Source organism: Molothrus aeneus, chromosome 18, assembly GCF_037042795.1.
Source record: "Molothrus aeneus isolate 106 chromosome 18, BPBGC_Maene_1.0, whole genome shotgun sequence".
NCBI classification, from domain to species: Eukaryota; Metazoa; Chordata; class Aves; order Passeriformes; family Icteridae; genus Molothrus; species Molothrus aeneus.
In genome coordinates, this window is record NC_089663.1 from 8,278,401 (window position 1) to 8,299,217 (window position 20,817).

General features: G+C 41.6%; 1 protein-coding gene across 1 annotated transcript in view; it reads left to right on the plus strand.

Moving 5' to 3' along the window:
• GALNT9 (polypeptide N-acetylgalactosaminyltransferase 9) overlaps window positions 1-20,817 on the plus strand; it is a 132,310-nt gene that overhangs the window by 10,397 nt on the left and 101,096 nt on the right. The window contains exon 2 of the mRNA XM_066562024.1: window positions 14,027-14,207. Coding sequence (XP_066418121.1) covers window positions 14,027-14,207 — 181 coding nt within the window. The remainder of the gene's footprint in view (window positions 1-14,026; window positions 14,208-20,817) is intronic.

A 20,817-nucleotide genomic window follows, 5' to 3' on the forward strand; every position in this document is an offset into this window, starting at 1 on the left:
GTGGGGTTGTATGCAAAACCCTCTGCTTCCTGAAAGAGGCAGCTTGGTATGGGTCCCATATTCACAGCTACATTCCCATTCCAGGCCCACATAACTCAAAGCCAGGCTGCAGAGAGCCCTCTCAGATGAGATCATGGAAGGAAGAATTTCTTCTGTGATTCATTCTGAACCTGATCTGCCTAATAACTGGATGCTTTGTCTCCCTCTTTCCGTCACTCATTAAAAAGTTCACAAAGTGAGAATTTCCAGTCCTTCTTTGCACAATGAGAAGAGTGAACAAAAGATGTGCATAAATGGAGGAGAAATATTTATGAGGGAACAAAGACCTGGCCCTGACTTTGAAGCTGGGATGGAGTAGCCCAGCGTGCCAAGGGCCACGGGCTGAGTGATGCAGCCCTCAGAGAAGGAGATGAGCATTGCAGAAGGATTTTTGCATATGCTACAGGACTACTTGTTTAGGCATTTCTCAGCCTTTAATCAGCCTGACAAGGAGCTGGAGCACAAATAGAATCTGAGACACAGTGGAGCCTGTGGAAGAATGAGGCCAGTGTGAAATTTTCCTTTTAAAGCCAATGGAAGTGCTCATGGGATGAGTGAGCTGGGGTCAGGGTTTGTAGCTCATGGCAGAGCTGTTCTGGCCCTAAGGAGAAGTGGAGCTCCCCATAGAAGCACCAATGATATTGTGATATTGTTAATCAGTGGTGTTTTTAACAGGTCACTCCAGGACAGCCATTCCACAGTTTGACAACGCATCTTAACTTGGAGTGTTGACAGCTATTGTGGACCAGTTTCAGGGGAGAAAAGCTCTTGTGTGGATTCCTTATGGCACTGAGTAGCAAAGTCAGAACCAGGCCCAGAGGACAGGACAGCTCATGCAGGATCAGCACCAATTAGACATGACTAGGCTGAGACACGCTGCAGTGTCATAAAGCAAAATGATATTTCAGGATGGAAATTCATTTTAGAAGCAGAAATCAGTGTATGATCTTCTGGTTTTGTCCCTGAGCTGGAAGAAGATGCCTCTAATCTGTTTGATGGGTGATATTGCATGCCTGTGGCTCCTCAGTGCCTCAGCATATGGTTGTGAAACTAGAGGTTGATTATTTTCAAAAGTATTTTGACAGATACTGAACTGACAGATTCCCTGTTAAAAAGAGAGAGAGGTTTTGTTTGCTCCTCTGCTCATGAGGCTTCATGGGTTTTAGGATGATACCTTGCTTTATATTCCTATCAAAGGTGGGAGGGAAAAGCACTCCTACCATAAGAAATCAAAAGAAATTAATTTTTTTATTAATTCCAGGGGAAAGAGAGAGAGCTGCATGGAGTGGTGTGTCCTGCTGTCAGGGTGTCTCACCTCCAAGCCTGTGTTCTCCCTTTCCAAGGGTAGCAGTGCTAATCTAGCAAGTCAGGCATTTCCATGTGAATTTTCTGTAATATGGAAAAGTAGTTTTAAATGGGATCCTCATTATTTCATTAGGAATTCCCTAAAATGTGACCAGAAAACACACTCTCTTATCACTTACCCTGGTTCTCATCATTGCCACTAACCCCTGACAAGAAGCAGAGTGTGTGAGCTCCAGAAACTGGAACTGGGGACAGAAGGGGTCAAGAAAATATTTTAAGCTGCTGAAATCCAAGTCCCAGACCCAGGAGACCTGGCCTGCATTTCCAGGGGGCTCCTTATCTGTGGTGACAGCTCATCTCTCTGCTCCCCTGATCCCTCCCCTTATCTGTGTCCTCAGGTTAACTGTGGGATACTGTTAATTAGTGGTGGATATAACAGCCAGGCATCCAACAGACCTGGACAGTCAGTAATTAACACATTTAATCCTAAAAAATATGTGTTCAGTTCCTTGAGCAGCTAAACCAAGAAAACTCAATTTCTTGAGGGTTGGCAACCCACAAGTGAATTCTTGGGTGGTCTCTAAGAGCTCCAACAGGTCTCTTGTGTTTGATCTTTCACCAAACCTCTTCTCTCAGTAGGAACATTTTAATGGCACTTTCTTCCCAGATGTCAGTTTCTGTGACACTCACAGAAATGCAATTTTTGGAGACCTCTGACTGTCTGCCAAGCTTTGGCTGAAGTTAGAAGCACTCCTTGAAATCTAACAAGCAGAGTGAAGGGAGAGTATGGAGAGGGAAGCAGACTGATAGACAAATGGAGACAGCATGATCCCACAAAATGGTTTTTCTTAGCAAACCGGGCTAAAAATCACATTGGTGACAAATTGGATTTTTACTTACTTAAACACAATAATGAAAATTAAGTTCTGAGCTTTTAAAGGAATCAGACTCAGAAGTCCACATGGAACTTCTTTGCTTGCTCTGTTAATTGGCAATATTTTAGCACAAGCATTTTTTCTCTACTTTCCTGCTTATTTCAGTTAATAACTACAGCAGCATGACATTTCCCTGACACTACACCAGTACTGCAGGAGAGCCTGCCTTATTTTCATCCTGCTGAAATGGCAGACTGGGATCCCACTAGCCTGTCTCAGTGCCTTTCAGTGGAGTGAATAATTAAATTATGAGCGAGCAGAGCAGCAATCCTGGTGCTCTGTGCTCAGCAGTGTGACGCGCATCCTGCTGCTCATCCATCCCATCCCACCCCATCCCATCCCATCCCATCCCAGGGCTCAGCCCTGCCCTTCCCTGGCCCCACTTGGTGCTGGAAAGCTCTTGCTGCTAAGGAGCAATGTGGGTGTGACCTGAAGTTCAAGCGTGACCGCAGAGCAGTGTCTGCTTGGTGTCCTTGAGGAGTGATGAGCCTGAGCTGTAAACTCAGAACTCGAGTTCCTGAAATTCAAATTTTGATTCATGCCAGTCTCTCCACTGAAGGATGATCTTCTGCTGTATAAAGGCACCTTCTATCACTGTCCTCATTTCTCTTTTTACTGTGCAATTTAACACCTCATAATGTAGTCGTAAGTACAAACCAGAGACACATCAGGGGACAGGGACATTCCTTCTTTCATGGAATTTTGGCATAAAGGAGAGGAAAGCTTGAAGAAAAATTGAGTCTCAAAACTTGAGTTTCTTTTTACATTGCCTTGGTGAAAAACAGATAAGCACTGTTGCAGTCAGTGGTATTAGGAAGGTAAATTGAAGAAGGTTGATTCACAACTTCAAAAACTTGTCTTTATATATGATCTGAATTCTATATATGTGTGGTAATTTAAACGTGCTCTGTAGGTAGATCAAAGCAGCACATTGTTACCAAATGCATCCTGCCTTCTCCAAGGCAAGCCCAGGGGTCCTGCTGTGGGTTTGTCAGGGCCCAAATCAGCCCTGGGTCACAGTCAATTCCTACAAATACCCACATGCAATGAAGCCAATCTTGTTAATAATGAATCAGTTATTATAGGAGAGCTGGTTTTTACAGTGCCTGTAATAGGAGATTGTAGCTTTCCCGCTCCTGGAACTCTGAGTCAATTTATCTTTATATCAACAATAAACCAGAAAGGGCAGAAATCAAAGTAAACAATGTTTTTATTACCACTTTTAAATATAACATTGTGCCAATATTTTCCCCCTAACATTACATCTTTATTTTCTCAAATTTATTGGCAATTGCTATTTATCTTCATTTCTCCTTTCTTTTGCAAAGCTATCTCATCCTTTGATTTGCTTCCCCCAGAGAATGTGGTACCTAATTCTTTTTATTTGTCCTTGATAAATCCCTGATTAATCTTATGTTACAAGCTATCCATGCAACATCGTGTCTTTCATTCCTAAATAGGCTTTCTTTTATGAATATAAAGAAAGAGCTTTCCTTTCTAGAGCTTTCCTTTCTAGAGCCAAAACCACATCCAGACTCAACATTTCCTTTAACAATAGCAAGGCACTTCAAATCCAAGTAAGATTCTCAGCACTGTGGAATCTCCTTCTATTCCCCCTTTGTTAGCAGGAGAGACTCAGACCTTTAGTAGGGCACATTCTCTGGTAGATAGATCTGTTATAAATGTGGCTGTCACTTCATCTCATCAATTAGAAGGACTCTGCAGAATAATTTACTTCATCCATTTTAGCTTCAAATATGCCATAATTTGTTCATTTGTAAGCACTTTTCTTTAGATGCTGGGTTCAGGAGTGTCTTTTTGCTGTTTAAAATGTGTCCTGTATTTGTTTTTGAGCTGACTTGTCCTGCTGGTAGGAAATTAAATCATACACATATTAAGAGGTTGATGGAAGGAGGCATTGCAGCCTGGCATTGACAAGCAAGGCACAGCTGTGGTGTATGTTGACATGAGATGTGAAAATAAAGTGAAGGCAGGAAAGAGGAGGAAAAGCGGAGAGCCAAAAGCCAAGCTCCCTGAGAGGTGTCAAAGATGTGGCTGAGAAAGAAGAATACAAAGACAGGTCAAGAAAAATACACAGATCTACAGATCTGAAATAGACAGTCTGTCAGGAAAACGAGTATGTTTTGAAACCAATGTGCAATGATGCAAAAAAAAAAAAGTATGTCACCCTTACAGAGCTTTTAAGGCAATACCACACTGAAAGGAAAGGGGAGGAATCAAGGCTCTCTCTGGCTCCTGAGAAAACCAATATCCAAATTAACTGTTTTTCAAGAGATTTTGTGGGAGTATTTGAAATCTCTCATCCTCAACAGCAGCTGATGTCTTCTCCCATCTATTCCCAAGGAGAAATGTCTGATGATGAGATGGAGAGGCAGCAGACAGAGAACCAGCCCTGCTCTGACAAACCCAGGGACTTTCTCAGATCACTTCATTCTCTGATGCCAATAGGAAGAGCAGGCAGTGGCTCTTGGAGCACAGAAGGAGAGCAGTGGCTGTAGCCAGCAGGTCTGTGGTTGTTAACATTGGCTCCTTTTTGTGGTTGCATTGCCAGAGGTGAACTCAGTGAGTAATTTCACAGGAGTGGAAAATGGAGATCCACTTTCAAGCACGACGTGACTCTGAGTTCCAGCAGCTCCCATGTCTGGGTTTAATGCTGCCATCCTCTGCTGTGCAAAATGATCTGAACGACCAGGAGCTTTTCAGCCATACAAATAGCAAAGTGTTCTATATGACTTTGTTGTTGGGAAAGCTATCTGTGTGATTATGTTAGTTTAATTTAATAGCAGGCTGTTTAGGTAAATGAGCAGGGAGGCATATGAGTGTCTGCAAATAATGTGGAGCATGATTGCAAAATGATGCTGCAGGAGATGGGCTTGTCTGGCCCTTGTCAGGGCTCTCCAAACACCCTTGAGCAGGAGAGAAGAATCTTCCTTAACCTTGAACAAAATCCCTCTGAGACAGAGACCTGAGGGTGAACCCTGGGCAGTAATTTGGCAGGTTGGGCAATGTCAGATGTGGTAGAGCCTTTGGTGAGTTTGGACTTTATTATCAGCACAATGGAGTCTAGAACAGTAGGAACTTGCATAGGACCTGAAATTAGGTAGTTGTTTTTGGTTGTTTTTAGTCCCTTGTGTTTAAAGACTTTTTTTTTTTCCCTTTTGGAACCTATGCCTGTGGGATTGACTGTTGTAGTGGAACTGGTCTGAGAATAGAGCAGTCAGGGACTTCTCATCTAGAATTGCACCAGAAGTCAAAAGGGGTATTTTTAGTGATTAGAGGTGTGCAGTCAGCTCTGCAGGGTCAAGGAATTGTCATTGCATCCAACAGCAGCTTTCCAGCTGTGGCTCCATCCTGTCAGACCTTGGGTCACACCTCCCTTTCCACCATGTCCACTGCTTCCCTTCCCTACCTTTGATTAACACAAGCAAACTCCTTGCTCTTCACAAGATATTTTTCTCTTTTATGAAATTAAAACCCTTTAACTTGGCTGAACCAGCTTGTTCCTGAATCTAATTAAACAACCCCAAAGTTTTAGCTCTTGGACCATGGAGCTTTTCAAGGAGAAGTCGCTCTCCCTTCCTCTAGAATGGCTCTGTTATTGTTTTAATGATCACTTCACCCAGGAGTTTTCACCTCTGTTTCCCTGGAAAAATTAAAGCAAATCTAATATATTGATACAGATGATCCATTTCATGTGAGTTGGTGACACTCTGACCGTGACAGTAGCAGAGAATTCATTGCTGCAGGAGCCCATTGAATCTAATATTAGTGGCTGGGCTTTTAAAGGACACTGGGTAGTTTTATGCCCTGTTTCTACCTGTCTGAGTTAAGATAATGAGGGTAATCTAATATTATGCTTCAGGGCTTTAGTTACCTGCCTATGGGGTTCAGAGGGAGCTCTGCTTCCAGGGACTGAGCAGAGTTTAATTGGCCAAGTGCTTCATCGTTTGTGTTTCATTTCCTCTGAAGCCTCAGGTATTGGCCACTGCCAGAGGACAGGTGCCAAACTGATGACACTCAGATTCTGTTTCCTTTTAATATCAGTGGGCTGCCAGGCAGATACACCAACATTTCAGCTCCTCCCCCTCAACTCCAGATTTATGCCATCACCAGAGGAGTTTTCTGGCTTTCCTCCAAAGCCCTGAAGAGAAAAATACATTTTATGTTTCACCAGCAAAAACCACGAGTCAGCTGGGATTTAAAAACTTCTAGAAGAATCGTGGCATCTGTTATTTATTTAAAGATAACAAAGTGATCTTTCTCTGTGAATGAACTTTTTGATCATTGAAAGGAAAATTTTAAAAAAAATCAGTCTCACACATATAATTTAAAATTATGCATCTGGGGTAGGGGCTTTTTATTTTGCCTCTCAAAATGTATCCTTATACAGCTCTTCCTTGCTTGAGGAGGAAATCCATTTTTGTTTATATCAAGTTTCTGGCAAAACTCTGGCACCTCTCCTATTATCTGTAAATTTGGGATCAGTGTCCTACCTCACAAATGAGCTTTTATCTTCATCTCCAATGGACTGTACAGCTGCTATTTCTTGGTCCTTCCAGTCCTCAATCTGTTTATCTCCTCCTGAATTATCTGTTGTAATTAGAATACATTTTCTCATCTCAAGGGGTAACCAGCTCCAAATGAGTGTTCTATAAAAGCAATTACTTTTGATATTAGATATCTGTACATAAAAACACAGTATTTCTTCCAATTAAAAAGCACTAATGAATTTTGTGTCTAGAGAGGCAGTAGCCTACGCAGTGCTGCAGTTTCTGTGAAGCCAAGGAACAAAAGATGAGGCAACTGTAAGAGGGCAGTGGTGTGTGTGCTGCACCACTGAATAGCAGATTCAGGGTGAACATGGCTCTGCAAGGACATCCTGTTCCTTTGTGTCCCCAGCAGGCCTTTTGTCAACACTGATGAACCAGATCCCTCTCCACGTTGTGCCAAGATGACTAACACAGTTTGTCCTGCTACTCCTGTCTTCTACACCTCAGCCTTTTTATTTCCTCAGATATTCCTCTTCTCTTCCTCCAAGTATTAAGTCTTGCATTTGGCAGGGGGCAGCTTTACCAGAGATGGACTCCTTCCCTCTACAGACACAGAACTGTCACCTTTCATCATCTCAAAATTACCTGAATGACTAGGGAGCTTTTATCACAAGCTATTCTACAAAAAGGATCATTTCAGAAACACCTTGACCTTGTTATATTGCCTTCATGTCTCCTTTCTTCATTATCTTTCTTGCATCTGGTTCTTACCTGTATTGATGGTGAGTTCTTTGGGGTGGGATCTGACTTTTTGGGCTCATCTAGCATCTGCTGCAGTGGTGTCCTGAGTCTGGGCTACATGCCATGGAAACTCTAAGGAAAAAACTGTTCTGGCCAAATCCTGTCCTGGTAGGAGTTAGCATGTAGGATTTAGGATTTTAAGGACAACATGAGGTCTTTGGGTTCATGTAGTACCTGCTGCAGTGGTATCCTGAGTCTGGACTACGTGCCATGGAAATTCTAAGGAAAAAAAATTTCCTGGCCAAATCCTGTCCTGGTAGGAGTTAGCATGTAGGATTTAAGGATTAAAGCATCAATATGGTGGGAGCAGAGTGTGTAGGATGGAATAAGGGTCAGCTTCCAGCCCAGCTGCTGAGAACAGCCCCGGGCACCTTCATGGAATTTTCCATAAAATGTATTTTGAGCATTTGACAGATATGCACATGTTGTGTCTCAGAGTGCTCTCTGCAACCTGGAAAAGTCCCTGTTTTGAAGAAGAAACATATGGCAAAGCACACAAGGGGTTGGATATTAGTCCTCTTTCCAGATAATCCACATAATTTCCCAGGCTCCTGGTTCTGCACTCTCTGCCTGACTGGCTGCTGGGGGTGGGAAAGGAGCAGCCCCCCTCCAGGCAGAGCTCCCAAATCACTTCACCCCTTCCCCATCATTCACCTGCTCACAGATGGATGTCTTTTATAGCATTGCCTCTCATCTGGGCACCAAGACTGAGAAATGCTGTCTCAGGCTTTCTACTGGGGTCTGGAGATGAGGTTAAGCTACAAAACCACTGCACCCCCTGTTTCTAGACGCAAAAAGTTGCAAAGCAAGTGCTTCAGCTTCACAGGTTGCTGTACTTGTGTCCTTTTCAAGCCATCAGCTGCAGGATGCTGTTTGTCTTCTCCCTGATATATCTGCAGAGATACTTGGGGCTGATACCAGGCACCAGGGAATGTAAACTTTTCAAGCAAGGATGCAGCAAACTTGAGTACAACTATAAAAAAATAAGATTGTGTTTTGGGTTTCAGATAAATGGAAGTGCTGGAGTCACTTAAATTAGATGGGGTTTTGTTTGTTGTTCTCCAATTTCCAAAAGTTGGAGCTTGCATCCCTGTGGGATGTGATTTGCTGGATGTTGCTGTATGTAAAATAAATCTCCACATTCAGCATTCCTTCTAGCTCAGAAAGTGAGCACCTTTTGATATGGGCAAAATTCAGATCAGTTCTCTGGGCAGCAAATCTGACATATTATGTAGGCTTGCTTCAGGGTCATGGTGGGAGAAGCTGATCTGGGATATGGAAAGTTGGGATATGCAGAAATTAAGGGCCAGGCTCTGTTTAACATTTAGATTGAATCATGAGCTAGACACCAGCAACTCCCCATGCTGCATGCTACTGTTTGCAAAGTTGGCTGAAACTCTGTCAAATAGTGAAATAGTTCCAAATAAGATTTTTTTTTCCTGCATATTGTTGATCCTTGTGCTTGCAACAGAAAAATGCTTTTAGTTTTTCAGGTTTAATATTAGTGCAGTGAACTGCCAATGCATTCACTGAATTTATGCCATTATGGGGCTGTGAGAGAAAAGGGGCTGCTTACACCAGAGAGCCTTTCTCTGGTGTGTGTTCTTTTAGAAATCATCAGCTAATAGTTATTTTTAGGCATCAGTAAAATGAAGTTATAAACAGCTGGAGAGCTGAGACCTTTAGCTTAGTGTTGAATGGCTCACCTGCATTGCACTTTCCTCCTCCTCCTCCAACCAGCTGCTTTTCTTGTGCTTCACTCTGACATGCAGCTCCTGAAGGAGGAAGATCAGTGCTTCACTCCATGCCATTCTTTGAGGCTCTAACCTTCAGCTGAGGTTTCTAACTGCAACAGAACAAGATCACAAAATTAGCACAATACAGTAATTCAAGGTGGAAGCATTGGGGCTTGTTCAGTAGTTGCAACTGCTTTAATTCCTGCCTCTAAACAGGTGGGTTTGTGTAAAAATAGCTTAAAAAGATATTGTAAGATGAGTCTTGTTTAAGCTGTTACTGAACTTAGTCCAGAATCTCTGAACCATTTTCTTTTCTTTGCAAAGCTGTAACTGGAAATGCTGAAAGTCAGCTTTGTCAATCTATGTGGAGTTGCTATTGTCCCTGATTCTTTTTTTTTTCTTTTGATTGAGCTAGGATCCAAAGATTTTTATTGCTTTACATGATATGCAGTCATATTTTCAGCTGAGAAATAATAATTGGAGAAAGAAGGAAACAACTGTTTTGCTGATGAGTTTTATGTTTCCTGTTAAAGTGTTTCAGGAGTCACAGGTAGAATTCCTGGGTGACTCTGTCAGGTTTTTTGACCTGTGCCAGGTTTTTTAGAAGGAAATGCTTTATTCCCTCCTTTGAAGGTGCTAGAAACTGAAATACTTTTCTGCAGCTATTCAAATATGCAGAGGTTGTATGTGTAGATAAAGCTGAGAAGCCTGGATTTTGGAGCCCTTCTCAAGCTGGGGCTGAGACTGGCCAGCAAGGGCATTTTGCAGATTTTGCAGCAGTTCTCTCAGTGTTATGACATTCTATTATTATTTTCAATCACTTATTTTTATTTTGATTTGTCAGAAGTTTAATTTTGTCTGAGAACCTTGGCTGAACCTGATTTACAGCTGCCCGTAATTGTGTTGCAAAAAGGAAAAAAAAATGATAGTAAAATAATCACAGCCATAATCTGATCTAGATTTTGCCATAGTTTCTCATATAAATCTCCTTAGTACTTTTCCCATTGTGACAGGGTTTATGATGAAAAATAGAAGATCTCTTTTCTTCCTAGAAAATGATGCATCCTGTGGAGTAATTAATCTGGTTAAGGAACTAAGGCTGGCTTGTTCTGCTCTCCATTCTCCCAATTTCTGTCCTACACAGAAATCTCTGCAGTGAGAGCAATAAATTTGAAATGAATGACAGACACTAATTATTTGTGACCTCATTGTCATCTGCAGCATGGAACAGTCTATGACCATTCCCAGTGTATCAGCTGCAGATATTTTTAGTCCAGAAAATTTAAAGAAAGGATAGATTGAAGAATAGCTGCTCACTGGGCATCCCCTTTCTGCACATCCCCATTTCAGAGCTGGCCCCATGATCTCAATCCTTGGCTCTGGCTCTGTGCCTTGCCCTCTGATGCTGTGGAAAAATGGGTGAGAATTTGGTCTGCGGGTGAATAACCTAAAGGTAAGAGAAGAAGATGAAAATATGCAATGAGCTTCAAAACAAGAAGAAAACAGAAAATTGCTCTCAGATGAGGGCCTGGAGGATGTGCTGGGGGGTGTTCACCAACAGCCTCTGCTTCAGCCAGGCTGGGGGATGCTCATCCCATCACCTGTCCCCTGATCCCAATTCCTGATACCAACCTATTTTTGTGAAGATGCTGCTGAACTGAAACTCCTTTTCTGTGTCTTTTTTTAAATTTTTTTAAGGCTGACCAGTGCAGTAACTGTGGATTTGGGGGTTAGCAAGTCATCATTGTGACACAGAAAGTGATGGGAGAAAGCCCTCTGTTGAGGAGACAATTGCTGAAGCAACAGCAAATCAACTTTGAGATGGAAAATGCAATGGAAATATGTGAGGCATGGTCTGGCTAACCAACCATGCATTGAGGAACATTGCCTGTAATTGCTGCCTCTCACACACATACCCATACATAAAATACAGTATATTCATTGTTCCTAAGACCTTCCAGAGACACTCTAGTGCTCTTTTTGAAGAAGGCAGCAATGTGATATCATTTATTTAATTGCTGCTTTATTTTGGTCAATGTTACTGCATTTCTGGGATAACTGTCAGTCAGACTAAGCTACAATGTGGTAGCTGGAGCAAAAAGCTCACAGAAATATGCTCTGAGAGGAAGCTGGACAAATGATGACTCCTTCCCACAACAGGATCAGATCAGCAGCACAAGGAGCTAGAATATCAGATTTAGAAAAAGGTACATGACATAATTGTCATCATGGATGGCTGGGCAGGCTGTCTAACCAGTTCTCTCAGAAGTAAAATATCCAAATGCTTGATGCTTCCTGTGGGGTGGAGTTTCATTCTCACATTACTTGTGCCATGAAGACTCAAGTGTTTTGTTCCGTAAACTGCAAGAGCATATAGGTCGAAGAATAAAGTTCTCAACCACTGGAATTAGATTGTTGTTTCAAGTCAAATGAGCACATCACATCTTGGAGACCCTTTAATTAAAGCAGGTCAGTTAATTTTAATGAAGTCATCTTCAATTTGCTTTGATGTTATATCAGAACCTAGCCCAGATGATTCCAAATGATCATCAAATGAATTTCCACATTATGGTCTTTCAAGGACATAGGCTTTGTCAAGTTTTCCGGGATTTTGACTTTTAAAGTGTTTAATTTGACTCTTTTTTTTGAGGGTACAGCTGACTTTTCTCAGAAACTGAGCTCCTTTTAGATTCCATATATTGGGCATGTCAGGCAGAGCTTGCAGCATTACTGCTGCTGGTGTCTGTTGAGTCTAAGTCTGTCTCATGCAGGAAGATTAGGCTGCTCTGCTTTTCCTTTTGAGTGGGGAGAGATGTGGAGTCTCAGACGTGTAATTTCTGTAATTACTCAAGCAAGGAATCATTGTCAGGCCAGGCATGCAGGGCCCTCTGTTCAAATTTTTCCAAAGGAAAGTCAATGTGCCAAGTAGCCTCTCATCCTAAATTGGAACAAAAAGGACAAATGTTACCATTTTCTTCAAAATGAAGCTCACTAAAATATTTTCAGAATATTGAACATGGATTGAAATGCTTCACTTAATAAACTAGAAGAATTTCTCTGGTTTGAAATCCAGACTAGTCTTGAGTTTTAGTCACGTTTCAGTGCATGGTGATGAGGAGCATGAAGGCATCAAAGACACAAACACAAGCAAGATCTGTCCTGACTCACCAATGATTGCAGCATTTATGTGTTTTTGTCAGCAGTGTCTGAAATTCAGTAGCAGAATTCCTTTTATGTTAATTTGTGACTGTTTGTATTGTTGCACTTTATCTCAGAACGGGATTTTGTCATAAGCACTGAGGGAAAAAATGCAAAATTTTACCCTTTCAGATCAGTAATGAACCAATGTCTCTCTGGGCTGTCCTGTCATTAAACAGAGATGGTGATGGAGCTGTAACAAGTAAGGAAATTCTGTCTGCAGTGAGGTGCAAGAGAATTTCCTCACAAGGGTCTGAACTGCCCTCCTTAATGGGCCTTGGAGAAGCAGTCCCACCTTTGTACTGCCATGTGTGTTTGTTGCTACCAAATGCTGACGGTTCCTTCCTTTCTTTTAATCATTTAGTTGAAATAATGTCATTTTCCTCTTGAAAAAGTCTTGATTTGAAAAATGTTGAGTGGGTCAAGCTCTAATTGCTTTACTTGGTGTTGTAAATGATTTGGGGGAGAGTCACACATTCCTGTATGGTGTTCCCAGGGTCATTATAAATAACTTTGTCATTTATAATGACTTGCTGATAGCCAGCCTTTTGGAAAGGAGAGCTTTGACATTAAACACAGGATATTTGAGGAGCTTATTTATGAGGATTCAGCACCAAATTAAATGCCTGTTGCCATGGAAGAGGTTCCTGGTGATGTGATCATACAAGCATTTTTATGTTGGTTTAGTTTTGTTTTATTTTTATTTTTGAGTTGACCAGTGAATGAAACCTGTAAATGCATTGTTAATCGGCTGATTTCTCAGCACTTACTGAGTGTCCAAACTTTCTGCTTCTGTGAGCTCTACAGAGCTGAGTATCTTACATATTTCATTTGTCAGATGTGAAGTGCAGAGGAAATCTGGAGTGATTCCCAGGTGGAGTGTCAGCTCCATTAAAATACTTTTAGCACATCTTTGTGGCAACAGGCTGGGCAGGGTGTGTATTTGAGTCCAAATCACCCATCTGTTGACTCAGGCAGTGAAATCAGATTTATCCTGTATTTCCTACCCAACAGAAGCTGGTGGCCAGTCCATAGGAACCAAACCTGGACCAGGGCTGCAGTGGTCCTGGAGTCACAGAGCAGGTACCAGAACTGACACTGATGTGGAGTTAAACTGGCACACCCACAGGGGGTAGAAATTCAACATCTCTCCCTTAAAATGAGTGAAGCTTTAATGGGCTACATGGGGAAACCCTCCAGTTCTAATGGGGAAAATTTTTTTCTTAATTATCTTAACAATAATTAGCCATTTTGGAAAAAGAAGGAATCGTGAAAGCTGCTAATTGATTCTTTATAGTTTGCTCATTATGCAGAGATACTACGAGATGTGTTGATTTGGACTTTGGTTTGAGAAGCTGAGCATAATTTCCACAGAGCCATGAGGGTTTTAAGAGCTGGGAGTTCAGATCTCATTTATCTGAAAAGATTCTGTGTCACAGAAAAGGTTCTGTCTATACCCTTTATATTAATAATTTGCTTTTTTTTAATCTGTTTCATTTAGGTCTGGCAAAGCCCATGGGATTAGTTGAAGGTCCAGGAGGCTTGGGCCAGGGGGGAATGGCTGCTACCCTGAGAGATGATAGCCATGAATCAGAGACTAAGTATGAAGAATATGGTTACAATGCCCAACTCAGTGACAGGATATCACTGGACAGGTCCATCCCTGACTACAGACCTAAAAAGTAAGTGGAATTCTGCTTTATTATTTGGAGTAAGGGATTGACTGTTGTTCTGCTGAGCCATGGTGCCATTCTTCCCCTCACATCCTTTCTGGCTGGAATATGACAGCAGTTACTTGTACAGATACCCTGAGCTGAGTGAAAATGAAATAAACCAACTGCCATCTCAAGCATGAAGTGCCAAATTAAATGCATAGCTAATTCTGTCAGTAGTACATTAATATGCATGCTCAATGTCTCAGATCAAAAATTACATCAGGATATCAGTGCTTTTTGGGTCTGGTTCATTTAGAAAAAGCCTTCAGAGGTGGCAGATTTAGTCTGTGCCTCTTGTAGTCATGTACAGTGGGAGGGGAGCAGTGCAACACTTTATAGTCACTGGTCCCTTAAAAATAACCCCAGCTTATCAAATCAATTGTCTTTAATTGCATTTGATATTCTTAGAATTGTTTAGTCAGGGTTTGCAGTGTGCTGAAACATGGACTAAGTGCAATCCATCGGGGTCCTGTAATTGCAGTAAGGTTTTTTTGTCTTTGGAATGTGTGTCTATTTTTATTCCACTGTTTATAGTCTTCACATGCCTGTGCTATGCTTGACATTGCAATTACATGTTTATTATTTGCACTGATTTATTATATTTTGTATTAAATAACTTTCAAATCTTTCATATTTATGGAGTTATATATTTTCCAGATGAGACATCCACACTATCATCCCATGAATGACAATCAGTAATGTCTTAATGCAGAGGAGATCAGCAACAATGCCTAGTTGCTCTCAGGAGACAGAATTGAAAAGAATACTTAATTAATTTCTAATAATAATTTTCTGTTTTAAAAGACCCACTGGGGCTCCTAGGCAGAACTGAAAGTTAAATAAAAAAGTATCTTATTAAATGGTGAGAAAAGTTTAGCCAAGCTAAACAGCCGTGGTCTGTGAGTAGGTTGCAATTGAATTAGGATTTTAGGTAGTTCAAGCTGCCAAAAAAAAACTTCAGCTTAACTACAAATTTCTTTAGCTGTGTTGCATATTAAACTGATCCCAGAAGTATTGACTCAGCATTTGTTTTCTCAAACCATTGCTACAAAAAAACCTAAAACCCAGGTATCAGAAGAGGCAAAAAGAAGACAATCTACTGCCTTGATACCACGTTTGATGTACTCTGACTTGTTTAATGGTCTCATCTCTCCTCTCTTGATGTATCATAAAAATCCATCCTGGAATTATGCTGGGGAAAGAGGAGTCTGTAGTTATGCAAATATTGGAGCTGTGCATCAGATCAGGCCCAGAGACCCTAAAGTCAAAGTGAAGTTTCCCAAATGGAGCTTGGTGAGGTTTGACCTGGCTGTTATTTGCTGCTGTGGGCAGGGGGATGAGGATAAATGAGATGTGTTCTGCTGGGAAATGCAAAAGCAAAGGCTGCAGAGCTCAAATCCAGCTCAGCAGCTGTCAGAGGCATGAGACCCTTTGCAATGCAGGGATGTTTCACTTCAGATTATGCTCTCCCAAGTTTTGCTTAGGAGCTTTGATGAGTCACTCAGATGAGCTTTTTGACATTCTCATTGTGGATATCTCATCAGGCCATGCCAGATGATTAAATATCTGTGTTACTGGGAGAACTGCCTCCCTTGTCATGTTTGGACACTCCTGAGGTGGTTCTAGTTAGATCTAGAGGCTGCAATTGATGCACTCGCCTCTAGATGAGTCACAGGAAAACCCTTCAGACTGAATTTGCTATGGAAAATGAGTGAGAGTGTGTGGGGAAGGTAGAAGGTCTTTGCATAAGAAGATTTTGCCCACATAGAAGGTTTGAGAGCAGCAGGGGTGTTGGCTGACATGGAGCTCATGAAGCCAAAGGTGTCCTGGGCTCATCCCTCCCCATGGGCAGCAGGGAAGGGAGGGGATCCTGACCCTCTGCTCCATTTCTTGGGACCCCACTGGAACTGCAGCCAGCTCTGTGGCCCCCAGCACAAGGAGGACATGTACCAAGGCTGAGCTTGACTCTGGTTTAGAGACACTCTAATTATGTTTTGGAGAGAACTGAACCTCCATGGGCTTGAGACAGACTTTGAAATCTTGTCCAATGTCTCTGTGTGCACACTTGCCCAGTGGTCTCCCCTCTCCATTGTCAGTTTGCTTGTGATTTCTATTCATGTCATTCCCAGAAGTGTCCATTTTTTAAAGGAGAGGGCTTTTCATTTTTAAATTGAGGAGCAAGGTAGAATCAATGTCCAAGGCCATGTACAAAGTCCAAGTCCAGCCTGTGAATAAAAACATCTGAATTTGCATTCCCAAAGTATTAAACTCTGCTTTCTCCCCATTCTGGCTTCCATTTGAAATATCCAACCTATGTATTTTCACAAACCAATATTAAAGATATGAACGGGAAGAATTTATACTCAAGTCTACATTGCACAGGCACAATTTATGAAAGTAAACATGATTTCAGTATGCAAACTCAGGACTTTGTAAGCTTAATCATACTCCAAGCTTGATGAGAAATACTGGATTTTACTTCATTTGAACTCCTCTCTCACCGTTGTCCACTCTCTTATTCTGATAGAATAAGCCTTCTATTCCATCTACAAGCATAGGTTCGTAAACACTTGGCAGTTTAATTGCTTTTCAGGAGGTATTTTCATCCCCATGCAGCAAATTAAAAAATATGTTGCACTACAGAGGTGCAGAGTCAGCCAGCATGACCAAGAAGCTCCTAAATTGGAATCACCTCCCCCTGTCCTTCCACTGCAGCAAAGCCTCAAACCTGGGTGGGTACTCCAGCCCTCAAGATGCTTTTCTCACATTTTGTTCTGCTTTCCTACCTGCTGCTGCCACTGCTTTTATTCCTTTTAGCTCAGAAACCTTTTCTTTAGGATACAGATTTCTGTTGGTACAGGAGACAACAGCAAATTTTGTTTGTGTGCCAAATAGAGGCAATGGCAGTAAACTTCTTGCTTGTGATTACAGATCACACAATAATTACAAAATTACAGTTTGATTCTAGCATGGTATGATAAATATATCCCAGCTTTTTCTTCTCAATATCAGAGATTTTTGAATATCTATTAGAGATTATATTATCAGATTATATTTTATAAATAATATAATATTTGAAGTTTTTCAAGGTCTATACCACTGTAGAAAATATGTTGCAGGGAGCTCAGAATGTTTAATGTCCTGATTTTTCTTCACAGCAGTAAAGTATTAGCAGGACTTCTAGTCCTCGCTAACACATCTTATTTCCTCTATGAGATGGAAGAAAGAGACCATTTTCTTGTAAGGAACAGGTTATTTTTGTTTTGCAAGCACACAACTAAGCTAGAGCTTGTTCTGTGGTTCTCTGGGAGAAGTGTTATTTGATGGTGAAGTGTTATTGGAGTAATTTCCATATATGTTCTTCCATATATAAAATGAGTGTCATAATTGAAAAAACCTGAGCACTGAGTGAAAATAATCTCCTGATGCCAATGAACCTTGTGTGTAGGAAAGCATAAGAACTTGTATTCCTGGCAGCTATCCCTCCCAATATGTCTAGGTGTAGAATTGTCCTGAATCCTGCCCTTGGGAATGCTGTAAAATCTGCTGGGCTCTGTCCATGCCTCTCTTACCATAATTTCAATGGGAAAATGTTTGACTGAACAGTCAAAACCAGACCTGATGCAACAGAGCAGAGATTTTGGTGGAGATTTTGATTTTGAGATTTTGGTGGAGGTTTTGCACTTCCCAGGGTCAGCCACCTAAACCCCTGCAGGCACTGGGCAGAGGAGAACAGGTTTCCCTGTGTGGCTATAAAAGTCTGGCAGAGTTTTCATCCTCCTGCCCTTTTTGGCAAATAACAGCCTCCACTGCTGCCAGCTCTAGCCAAAACATCAGCTCCTGCTCCAGTAACAAAGGATCAGACTCAGTGAAGGCAGAGGTGCTGAAGCCCCATGTAACAGTAGATTTTGACTATCAAAGTTAAGGAAAGTAGAAATGTCCAAAACCTTAGGGGATGTCATTCAAAGACGGGGTAAAGGTCCCCAAACTTACAAAAGCTGTTTGTTTTACAGTGTAGCATGCTGGAAAATTGGGAAGTGTCAGCTAACCAGATGCTTTCAAACAAAAGCATTGTCTCTCAGGATAACATCAATTCCCCTGCTCTTTTTGAAGCACAGGCTGGATAGCAAGGGGTTGAATTGAACAGGTGCAACACCTGTAAATCCAGCATTTTCTATCTTTCTATCACTTGACTTTGTAACTTAAATTACTTCAGGGTTTTCTTTACATGCAGGACACATCCACACACACAGACACAAACACTCAGGCACTTGTCAAAACCACTTGCTGTCATGCATTATGCATACTTTTGAGAAAAGTTAATATGATCCTGCAGCTTCCATAATGGCTAAATTGGCTTTTACACAAAATTGTTGCTGCTTGGTGAGGATCTTTAATTTAACTGATCTTTTTTTGAGCAACTGGATGCACAGTGCATTGTGGCAGTTCAGTGATAACAATAATATTAATATATGGATTCAGTCTGCTGGCTCTATCAGCCAAAGAAGATATTTTCTTTGTGTTACAGTCGTGGACGTTTGTATTGAGAAAATTCAGCCCTAAAGAACAAACTTATTAATGCTGTGGCAACTCAAGTCTTAAGCCATAAAATTCAGAGAAATTTGGGTCTTGAGGAAATTGCTTTCATTTATTCAATTCTTTTATGGAGGCAAGCATTTTTGTGGTTTGCCATAGACATTTCACAATTGCAAAAGAATTGCATCTCTAGGGCTGTGAAGTGTAATTAATGGTTCAATCCACTCCATACCTAAGGAAAAGCTTTTTTAATTACCTATCAAAAAGAATTCTGGAATTGATCAAATAATGTTACCAAGGGGGCAGGCTGGGTAAATAGACCTCTGATTTGCTCATTCAAAGGTTTAATAGCAGCAGCTCCAGTGAGGCCAGCAGCTGGGGAGCAGCCCTGCTGTCAGAGATGATCCTCAGTGGCCACTGAGCTCCAGCTCTCTGTGAAGGCAGAACCAACCCCTTCAACCTGGACCCTTTCTCTGGGCAGCAGATGTCTGGGGAGCCCCTGTGCTGTTTCAGCCATCAGTCAGCAGCTCTCTGCAGCCCCATCAGGGGTGTGTTTGCAGTTTCTCTGTGCTGGAGGAGGCTCAGTGCTGGATTTGGATGGCCTTGGTCATCAGTGCTGTGCTTGGATGACCCCCATGCTCTGCTGGATGTGGCTGCAGGAGCAGGGCATGAAGGCAGATGGCTCTCACAGAGCATCAGCTTTGGGATCAGTGCACTGGACAAGGCTGGGTCTGGGGTTGTTTGGTTCTTCCCACCATTGCTGCTTGCTCTGCCTCGTGACCTGTTTTCAAATCCTCTGGAGATGCTGGGTGTTCTTTGAGCCACTTAGAGAAATGACACAAGAAAGTGCAAATTAAAACAGACCCTTTCCAGGTTAACCAGAGTGCAATGTAATGGGCCTTTTCACAAGGAATATTTGAAGTTCAGAGCTTTCCAGGAATCAGAATTTCTGATTAGCAGAAAATGACAAGTGAAAAAAAAAACGCCTAAAAATATTTTGTGTTAGGCTGAACATCTTCTGTGAAATGTTTGTTTAAACAAAGAGTTTAGACCAATGAAACCTTTAGTTTCCCATTTAAAAAAATCACTCTTGAAATGATGAATTTTCCATTACTAGCTTCTACCAATACTTTCAGATTAAATATCAGGTCACAGTTTAATGAAACATTAATTGAAATTAAGCATTTCATTTTTTTTAAGCAGAACAGTGTTTCACAATCAAAGTATAGGCATGATATTTTGATTTCAATTAGGCTTATTTTTCATAGGAAAGCATTTGACTTTTTTTTTGCACCCACTCTCAATCAATCTAAAAACCATGCTAAAATTCTGAAAAATCTTTTTTTTTTGCCCACTCTGAACATATGACGTAAATTGAAGCAGAGAGAAGGAAAAACAGAGAGAAAATGGAGCAGACAGAATTACCTCTGGGCAACAGATTAAGATTGTTTATTGGAGGGAAATTCAGTACGAGATGAAACTAACTGAAGTGTTTTAATTAGATCCCAAATCAATGTCCAGATGTGGATTTTGAGCAGGGTGAAGGAGAGGGATGCAGACACATGCTCTGGGAGTTTATGTAGCTTTGCCAAGTTACATGGGCTGGGCATTTTCCTTGGGCTGTGAATCACCTACAAACAGCACCTCTGCATGCACATTAGCTGTGTGAACAAGTGGAGATGCAGCCCCAGAGAGATGCAGCCAATTTCAGCTGATTTTTGCCTTGCCCAGGAGCAGGAGGAGCTGGTGTGGACTGAGTGAATCCCTGTGCTCCTCCTCTGCAGTGAGCTGGGCTCTGACCAGCTCCTCCCCAGCATTTGGTGTTGTAGTTCTGACTCAGTTCATTTGGGATATCAGCTGACAACCTAAATTCACTCACAGTGCTGCCCCTGGGCCAGCTGTGCTTATTTGTGTATCCCTGAGTATGCCACAGGCTTGTCTCTGCCTTTTGGGAAATGCTTCTTGTTTGGCTGTAAGGGGCTCAGGCTGGAACTGTGCAAATCCCTCAAAGGAGAGGAAAAAATCCACCTTTTTCTTTGGC